The 10,270-nt window shown below is 48.8% G+C and overlaps 1 protein-coding gene across 1 annotated transcript in view; it reads right to left on the bottom strand.

Annotated features, from left to right (window-relative positions):
• Positions 1 to 10,270, bottom strand: part of SCFD2 (sec1 family domain containing 2) — a 404,625-nt gene that overhangs the window by 16,356 nt on the left and 377,999 nt on the right. Inside the window, exon 7 of the mRNA XM_007456086.1 lies at positions 8,908 to 9,042. Coding sequence (XP_007456148.1) covers positions 8,908 to 9,042 — 135 coding nt within the window. The remainder of the gene's footprint in view (positions 1 to 8,907; positions 9,043 to 10,270) is intronic.

The following is a 10,270-nucleotide window of genomic DNA, read 5'->3' as shown; positions in this document are numbered from 1 at the left end:
TTCCTGCTTCCAAGTCAGAGAGAGCGTTAACACCTGCCATCCAGCCATCCCTGACTGGGTGACCGACCCTGGACAATGTTCTCTCATTTACTTCCACATCCCATCAATGCCCGGTCCTGTGGGACCCACCGGCGCTGCATCACTGCCCTCATTCCCTCGGCCCCTACCTCACCCCAGCTCTCATCTTCTCACCTTGTCTCCCCAACCTGATGCTAGTCTGGCCGTGTCCCCCCACCGCCCCCTCTCTCAGTGCTTCCAGGTGATCTTCATAACACATACACTGGTTATAAATTCCTAAAAAACATTCCATGGAACCTCATTGTTTTTGGTCAAATGTCAAGCCTCCAGCCCTTCGTGACCTGCCTCCTGCTTATTTCTCTATCTTACCTTCTTCCACTCTTTACAGGCTGCTCTTAGACCCCGCCATTTGGAGCTACCTGGAATTCCTTTCGTGTAGCCCGGCATTTCATCACTTTGTTCCTCACTCCTACTGGTTGGACACACTGAGCTCCCCCTTCTCTGTGTCCTCGCACCCCACCCAGATACCACTTATCTCTCGTCCCCTCAACCCTCAATGTTCTTGTCCATCTCCCTAACAAACTGTAAGCTCTCCAATGTAAGCTATGCCACGGAAGGTAGGATGGCTACTTTGTCTCTGTATCTTCCTTACCCACAAGAGTGACTAGCACACAAGAGGCTCTTGATAATTGCTCACAGGCAAACAAAGTTCGTAGCCTGCCAAAACCAAGTTTTTGTTTAACGATTCCTACCAAAATCCATCTCACTAGAACTTGTGGATCATATTTAGCGAATGTTAGACAAAAATCAAACCACAGTATGTAGCATAATTAAGAAGAAGAAAATATAAACAGCGGTTATAAATAGTATTGCAAACAGATTCCAAGACTCGTGCTGATTTAATCAACAAACACCAAACGCTGAGATGTTTTCCTCTTGTCAGAAATGCCATAAAGTATAATGGACCTAAGCCAACAGTTCACGTCTGAGTCTCATTTTTCTTGTGCAAACCATGAGGAGCTGGACTAGATGACCTCCAGGCACTAGATGACCTCCTGGATGCTTTCCCAGTCCAAGGATCTGACATCAAATTGCACCTGAGGCTCATCATTTTTGCCCGTTATCCTTACAGCATCCTTCACCACTGCTGTAGGTGCACCTGTAGGTATCTGTCCCGCCCACACATGAATAGTCTCCTCCATCCCCATGGCCATGGGGTGGGCTCCTGGCAGCCATGTAATTACGGTGTGATCGTGCCCCCCAACTTCAGCTGAACGGTTCAGGAATGGGCCCCGACCCAGGCTGGGCCCACTCGAGACCCTTCACTGGGAATCAAGACTTGACCTAAGACGGACGAGGCCCAGTCAAAGCTGAGCTCTTAAGAAGCACCAAAAGCTGTGGCATAGCTCTCCAGCCATTCACTCAACTCATATTTATTGAGTATGTACACAGTGCCAGGGCTGTTCTCGGCATCTTCTGCAGGCCACAGCAAGCCTTCAAGAACTGTCTGGTTTCCTGATGGCTTTCTAGTTCTCGGGCCCAATCCTTCCTGAGGCCCACCGCATTGCCGCCCTTAGGTTCCCGGAGAGGTCCCCTCGGTCCTCATAATGAGGACTTTCTTTGATGAAGTTCGTGCAACCTGGTGGCAGCTTAATTGCCACTGAAGTGTTTCAACTCTTACCCCCTCACCACCTCCAGCTTTTTAGGGCTACCCTGAGCAGTTGTGCCCACTCTCCTTGTGGGCCTTTTTCTATTGCTGCCTAAGGCCATGGAGCTCTCACAGGAACGCATACTAAGGGCCCAGAGGCAAGCACTGGGTCTTCTTTGAGTGTTTTTCATAAATCTTTTCCTCTTTCCAATGAAGCACAGCCATATAAGAAATGGAACAACAACAACGCAAAGTTTCACGATGCTCTTAAAAGGAGGTAAAAGGGCCTCGCGTAAGTTCATTAGATACAACCGACGCCCCTCACAGCACTTCCAGCAGAGAAAACATCTTGACAAATCAAGTCCTTTAGTCAAAACAAGCTGGAGTCCAAACACATGGAGTAGATATAAAATATATTATTTTCAGGAGACTGAAATCCAAACCACAAATTCCAGAAACGCATTTTCAAAGTGCTGCCTATTAGACATGCTCGTTTTAAATTAAATTGTGAGAGTGGTAAGGTATGGTTCGCTTTATTTATTAGATCACTATCAAGCTTTTCTCTACCGGGATCAAGGTGCTCCACACACAGGCATCTGGAGAGAAGACTTGACTGTTTAAAAAATGTGACGTTCTGCCAAAGCTGTTTCTCTCGAGTTTGATAGTCCCCCTCCCCCCAGGGCACCGCCCTTTGAAGCCGACAGCTCCATGTGGCTAACCACAAGTCTAGCCTCTGGTGGAGGAGTGCGCTGAGCTGACTCCAAACACTTGCTCAGAACTGCAGGAAGAATGATCTCGTGGGCACCCAGCTCTGCTCCCCAGCCTGCCTGCTCTCCTTGACAGGGCCTGATGGGGCGAACCTGGGAGAGCAAAGTCCTACAGCTCATCACTCAGAAAGGTTTTTTTTCCCCTTAGATTATATTATTTAAAATGATTGCGGGCAAATAGCAGGCATGCCTTTCATTATCAAAGCCTTTCTGGGCTCACTTATTTTGAAAGCAGATCAGAAGCCTAAGTACATTTTCTGTCCTCTAGATTGAAGGAAAAACTCCTAGAATTAGCCAAACACTGCCCTTGATGGGCCGGACAGCCAATCCTACATTGAGGTAAAGTGCGCACTGCATTTTCCTAAAGCTGCCTCAGCGATAGTTTCTGCTTCGCATGCTCTGGTTCCCTTTTTCATAGGAAGGCAGTATATCCCTCCCCTTGAATCCAGGTGGGCACTTGTGACCGCCTCAACCAACAGGATACTGAGGAGTGATGCCCTGTGGCGTCTGAGGCTTCCCACCTGGCAATCTCTCTTAGGATGCCTGTCCCTGGGATGCCATGAGGAGGCTCAGGCTACGTGGAGGGGAACTGAGTCCTGTAGCTCACAGGCCGGGTTGAGCTACCAGCTGGTGATCAGCGTCAACCTGCTGACCATGGGAGTGGACCATCTTGGAGGCCAATTCTTCTCTGCTGAGCTCTGCCCAGAGGGCAGATACATGAACAAAATAAATGATTGATAATATTTTACGCCAGTGTTTTGACATGGCTTCTCACGTAACGAGTGATAACCAGAATGGGTTGGGCGGGGGATGAGAGACTTCTGTGGAGAGTCTGATTTACACAGGAAAACAAGCTAAAGCAATGAAAAGAAAGTGACTTTAACAAGTTGTAGCCTGACACAGATGAGGTTCCGACTTTAGTAAGGGCAAAATACAGCTGCTTTGACTTCCCTCTCACACAGGGTTTATTTGAGGCAGAGAATCTTGGACACACAGGCATTTTTCGTAACTTTCACTGTCTGCGGACATTTACATCAATAAGATTGATTTCTGTGAGCCACTTCCGAGGCCTCCCTACAGCACTGGGGCTGATTGAGGAGTGCTTGCGGGGCAGAGGCGGAGCTTCTGAAGTGCTCCTGGTGGAGTCTGGGGTCCGAGTTGTTTGGGCTTCTGCCTCCGTGCCAGGTGGCCAGGGTCTAGCCCAGCTGGCCTCTCTTCCCTTGAGCCATTTTGTCACGGCATGGGCACAGAATTTCACCGGCTCCCACACCTTGCTCCAGGAGGGAGGGTCTGTGTCCCCTGAGACCAAGGACATCAAGGCTGGACTCACAGGATAGAAGAGAAAGGGGGTCTGGAAAAACACCGCACAGCCGTATAAACATGGCTGCCCACAGGCAGAGAAAGTCCATGTCTCTTAGCAAGAGCAAGTCGGCAGTGAGACAGGAAATGCTTGTGACTTTGGGGGAAGGTGTCAGTTCTCTTCTGTGTGATTCATTTGTTCACTCAGCAGTTAATCTGTATGCACCAAATGCCCACACACGGGCTCTGTACAGCAATACAAAGACACTCAAGGTGGCTCTTTTCTCAAGAGCCCCAGTCTGGCCAGGATCACGAACTTGTGAAAATAAAAATAGCAAGTACATACTTAGCACTTCCTGTAGGCCAGGTACTGTTGTGAATCCTCTGTATGTATGAACTCACTTAATCCTCACCACAGTCCTGTAAAGTAGGTACTATTATCATCCGCATTTTACCGATGAGGCAACTTAGGCACAGAGGGCTCAAGTGACAACATACCCACGGTCACACAGCTGGTAAGTGCGGGAGCTCGAGTTCTAACCCAGACCATCTGACTCCGGATGTTACCACCACTCCCTATTGCCTCTTGTAAACAAACATGGGCAGTAGAAGGAGGTCAGTGGTGTTAATAGAGCATAAACTAGATGGCCTTCTATTATTTACACAAGCAAACAGAAAAATGAGAGACATGGAATAGAAAAGCGACCCCCAAAACCTCCCCCCGACAACACACACCCCCTACCTAACACTGTTCGGACATTTCTCCTGCTGGCTCCTCTGAGTCTTCACACTACAAAACCAGCCTCTTTGCTTCTGTTCTCTTCTCCAGAGAGACAAAGAAGGTGGAAGAAACAGATTTCCATGCCGTCTGTGGACAGAAGACGAGCCCACCAGGTTTCTTTGACAGAGGCGAGGTGGGCTTCTGTCTCCCCCCAGCAGGGCAGTGCTGGGCGGTGAGTGGGAGCCCGTGGGTCGCTGCTTCTCTGGGGTGACATAATGACAGAACAGTGACTGGCTTCGCCTTGCTTAGTAGCTGCTGCAAAGGAGGGTCAGGGAATACTCTGAGGGTCACTGGAGTTGACTGGTCTGGCTGCTGCCTTCTCTCCCTCGTGAAGTTGTTGAAACATAGCTTCGGCTTAAGGGCCGTAAGCTGGAAAGAGGAACCACTGACTGAAGCCTGCTGCTCTCTGATTGGGCGCCCTCACAGGGCCACTCCCAACCTTTAGCGGGTGCCTGCTGTGTGTAAGGCCCATGCGGGTGCCCCATGCGGAGGACGCAGGAAAGAATGAGACCCAGATCAGTCCTCCTTTCTCATAGCCATAGCTTTCACCTCTTTTTTTTTTTTTTTTTGCGGTACGCGGGCCTCTCACTGTTGTGGCCTCTCCCGTTGCGGAGCACAGGCTCCGGACGCGCAGGCTCAGCGGCCATGGCTCACGGGCCCAGCCGCTCCGCGACATGTGGGGTCCTCCCGGACCGGGGCACGAACCCGTGTGCCCTGCATCGGCAGGCGGACTCTCAACCACTGCGTCACCAGGGAAGCCCTCACCTCCTTTTGATCGTGGCCGAAAGCAAGAAATTCATTTAAATCACAAGTGTGTATGTGTGTGTGACTCAGTTTTCGGTTTCACGTTGCTAGCCTGTTCTGCTTTTCTTCGTTAAGAAGTGCTGATTACAACCCATTGACCTGAGATCTTGATCCACTGATGTGCAGTGGATGAAGCCGTTCAGTTAGAACATGCTAGTCTGGAGAAAGGCACCTAACACTGTACAATGATAAAGCAAGGCATAAGTGCAGTCACAGAAGTGCGCACAAAAGGTACAGAGCCCTGACGAGACACTGGGGCCTGGAAAACCCTCTCCTATGTTTTTCCTATCACCGTCATGGGGACCCCCAGTATACTCTGCGGTAATGTCTGCTGGTCTCTTTCCCAGAACATTTCCTGCCGGCTTCTCACCCCCCCGCGTAGGCTACAGATACTGCCTCTGGTGACTGAGCCAAAGTCATCTGTGAAACCACCTGTGAGTCCACGGACAGGATAGGGACAGATGAGCAGCTCAGCTCCCTTTCCAGCTCTACAGCTCTCCCATTTGGGCGACAGCACCCCAAGCACAGAAGGAGTCCACGTGGACACCTTTATTTCATCAGGCTCTGTCTGTTTGTTCCCTTCAGGCACAGCATCAGTGGGTCTTGAGTGAGAAGGGGGGGAAGCAGGTCCCAGAGGCAAAGAGCAGGGCAGCAAGTGGCAGGAAAGCAACGGCTGTTGGCTGCTGATACAGAATGAAGATGCAGTGTGTGGAAGCAGGTCACACCACTGCGCAAATTTCTTCTCCTGGGGCTGTACTGCCAGTGAGTCCCGGGACCAAGTCCCAGAGAAGCAGACAGGGTAACAGCAGATGACCCCAGGAGAGCTCCCTCACATGTCTTGATGACCAGTCCGGGCGTGGAGTTGACTGAGGAGCTGCACAGATACTGGAGAGGGAAAGCATCTGTGCTAATGAGTCATCAGGAAGAAAAGAATTAATGACACCTGGATATTTAACTTCCAAGAAAATACCTGGCAGCATCCTGGCGCCAAGAAATGTGGTTAAGAGCGCGGGCTTTGGAATAAGACTGACCTGGGAACAAATCCTGTTGTCCCATTTCCTGTGTGCTGTTTGGAAAACACCTGAGAACGGAGGGGAGGATGACCCAATTTTGGCCTTCTGGAAGTTCACATCTACTGCTTAAGCTTTCCGAGCCTCAGTTTCCCCACGGGTAAAGCAGGGATAATGAAAGGGTTGTTGTGAGGTCTGAATATGAGAATGGCTGATTCCCTGGTACAGCTGACCACAGGTTAGCTGTTTGACTTTGGTAGTGAAAAGCATCAGAGAACAGGACCAGGGGCACTGGTGAATGGCCGTGGCCATGAGAGCTCCATCTCTTCTATCCACATCCTCTTCTTTCCACTGGCCTTAAACCAACGCAGAAGACACCCTCTAACTGACGGCGTCGCCCCCCCATCTCAAAGATGGAGGTCTTTGAGAAGCCACTGTTAGGTCCTCAAAGCCCTACAGTTCCTTTTCCCGTTTATCCCAATTTTGTTTAAACTTTGAACACATGGGCCAGAGGTAACTTTCCTTGCCAAGTTCTGTGGAATGACGGGAAGGGCCGGCCACAGAGGCCCATGTAGAAATGGAGCAAAATGATTCTCCCTTGGGCTGCTGGGGTGAGGAGCGCTACTGGGCCAGCCCACCAAGACTCTCCCACCCCCTGCAGAGAGATGAGAGCCCCTGGCTACTGAGAGCAGAGGCCCGACAGCTGCGGGCCGGCCGAGGAGTGGATGCTGACAGCTGCTGGAAGAACACACATTCCTTTTTCTTAAATCCATTATATGGAAACCTCTCTTTGAGATCAGTCTCCAGGGGCGGGGGCATCTCTTCATGAGCTCTAATTCCAAGGATTTGAATGGAGAGAAACACAGCAGGCCAGTGCTGGCCCAGGACGGTTCTAAACATCCTCTCAGGCAAAGCTCCCCTTAGGACAGCGAAGCTTCCGACCGCAGGAAGAGCTGCAGAAAACACTCCGTATAGTTTAAAAGGGTAATTTAAAAATGTGATGTCTCACGGTTCATGAAACAGTGACGGAAAACGCAAGTGGACAGTCCTCCTACAACAGACGGTCTATGCTGGCCTCCAGAGAGTTGCAAAGTCCGTTAGCACATTAAAGGCACTGTGAAATCTGACAGCAAAGAATTTCCGGTTAATTTTCTGTTTATCCCATGGGTTCCCAAACATATTCGGTCACAGAACCCTTTTGCCAGGACACAGTTCTTTCCGCAGAACATCACTGGCCTAAGAGCGAGTTAAGGCCTCCTCTCACTGACACCGTGCCTCCTTTTGCAAATTAGAAACTCCTGCAGCAAGCAGAGTGCAGACAGGTTCGAGCCTCCACGTGCGCCCTTGGCCTGACCGTGGACGCAGCAGCCTGACTGGGAAAGGACAAGATGAGCCGTCCTCAGACTTGACAGATCAGGGCAGGAAAGTCCACTCTTGTTATTTTAGTCTCTCTCCAAGGTTAAGTCCAAGCTCATGAAGGAAGGAATAGGCTGCTCGGCTGGAGAAGGTCAGAGACCACCTCTAGCCTGGAAGCTTCTGTACAAACTAGCCACCACGAAGGGCTGCTGGACAGCCCTGGGCTTACATTTAACATGGGGGTCCATGGGAGAACACTTTTGAGAAGCTGAACTGTGCTGCATTATTTAAAAAAAAAAAAAAAAAACAGAGGGAAAATGCACCAGCCGCACGTTGCATCAGAAGCTGATGATAACTGGGACCATCGGGAAGGAGACTGGGTGTCCATTCCAGACGTTTACTGCTTGGTTTAGAGTCTGACTGGCTTCCGTCCTCCGGCTTTTGGAGTGGACCAGTTTTCCTGGCACATGCATTTATTGAACTCCGAAAGGCCAGATCTTCTATGCAGATTAATTCATGATTTCAAAGATGCTTTGAAGCTGGCAAAACATTCTGTTATTTCCAAGAGTTATTACAACTGAAATCCTGGCATAGAAGAGGAGGTCAGCCTGTAATCTCGTTTAGATCTTTTTAAATTTAGAAACTTTATAGTGGGTTAAAAATAGATCACATTTGTGTACTTTTCCTCCTTTCCTCTCCACTGCAAAGGCTGTTCAGTAATTTTGACCTACCCTTAATACTAGCCAGGGAAATTCTCATGCTTGTCACCCAGGAGTCTGCTAAGCCAAAATAAAAGTCATTTTCAAATGGATTTTGGGGTGATGCTCGTTATACAACTGAGCAGAGTTACTCATTATCCCACATAATAAGTTCTAGAATTAAGAGCACCGGGCTACCACTAAGATCTGTGAATGGTATGTGGATTCCTGTTAAGGGAAAATGTGGGCCACGAGGGAAGTTTTCAATAGTGCTACCCTGGAGGGCTTGTGTCCTTACCTATTGATCAGAAAAGATCATAATGCTTAGGTCAAGAGAAGCTGTATGAGGCTGGAAGGTCAGGCTGCTTATAACCGAAAGTTAAATGTAGACTGCACCCGATTTCAGAAGGGCCAAATACTGGACGTTCTCCTTTGTGGTACTCGCCAGGGTTAAGGGGGTGCCAGCATTTTCAAGCCCAGCAAAGATAGCATTACACTCAGGATTACCTCGTCATGGTTACTTTACCTTCATGAACATGCTAAATCCAGTTTTAAGGAGATCAGTGAGGCCTGAGGACATGTGTTCAATGTCAACGGGATCTGGCCTCTCGGGATTAAATATTTCCTCCACAACCTGCTTCAACAATGGCTTATAGGATGCCTGGAAAGACAAAACATCGTGCTGTAAGTAAAAGGGTTTGTTTGATTTGCCTAGAGAGAGGGTAGCTTTCTCTGCACCAAACGAAGCAAAACCAGTTTATTCTGATACTGAGCAATGGCTGTGATTCTCTGTGTGTGAAAAGACAATATGACAACATTGATTTGGGGGGGGGGATTTTTATCCCACTACACTAGCACTATTTTTTATTCGTCACACTCCCTTCCACGAGCAAACGCCTCTCACCAGAGCTATAATCCTAGTATGGCTAATTTTTCAGTCTAGATTTCAAGTGACAATTTTTTGCATGAAGTATACTGAAAAGCAAAGTATTGTCAGCTGATATGGACAGGAAGACAATCTCCTAAACATTCTTAGAATTATACTCCCTTCTGCTAGGATCCCGAATGTTTTCTTACAATGTATTGTCACTATCCAAGTCCAAAGCAATCCCTCCGTCTTTTAGAGGGGTCAACTCCAAGTACAAACTGGCCAGAAAAAGCAGCCAAGATGCCCAAAGAAATCAGACCAAGGTCAGGGCTTAGAGAAAGCAAGCCACGCGGACTATGAGAACTTCAGTAGAATTAAGCTGATGTGAATTTACAGCAACTACAGTTTGGTAAATGGTGCTAAATCTATCCACATTTAGGTAGTATTTGGAGGCAGCTGCCTCTGACCAATGTTGATGCTAAGCATGTTCCCCCACCTGTTTCCCTGGGTCTCCTCACTACCAAGCTTTTCCTCTCTCCTTCCCTTCGCATCGGCTGGACCACCTTCCTCCCAGTCTTTTTGCTACCTCTGCTGCTCCAGATACGTTCGGCAGCCCATTTTGAGCATGAAGGGTGAAGGAAGGGGAATGCCTTCCCTCAAAGCACTCTGCTATATCTATTACAGGCTCAGGAAAGCCAGGCTATGACAGCACTGTAGAGATGTCATGAACTGTTTCTGTCTTTGCACTGGCCAAATCTGTAACCGGCCTCTAGCCAGTGTTGAGGATATTTGGTATGTTAACTTCACCTCTGGCTTCATCTTGCTTTTCGTAGTCATTTTTTACTCCTATTTCCCCCTCATTCCAACTTTCTTACTTGAAATACCTTAGAAATAAAGCAGGGTATAAACCATCAAAATCATAAACAGCCGTTTAGCTAGAAGGTAACTGGTGCATTTATCAAGAATAAGATGCAGGGGGGCTTCCCTGGTGGCGCAGTGGTTGAGAGTCCGCCTGCCAATG

This window comes from Lipotes vexillifer, unplaced genomic scaffold (assembly GCF_000442215.2).
Source record: "Lipotes vexillifer unplaced genomic scaffold, Lipotes_vexillifer_v1.1 scaffold42, whole genome shotgun sequence".
In the NCBI taxonomy this organism is placed as follows: domain Eukaryota; kingdom Metazoa; phylum Chordata; class Mammalia; order Artiodactyla; family Lipotidae; genus Lipotes; species Lipotes vexillifer.
This window is presented reverse-complemented; position numbering and strand designations above follow the sequence as displayed.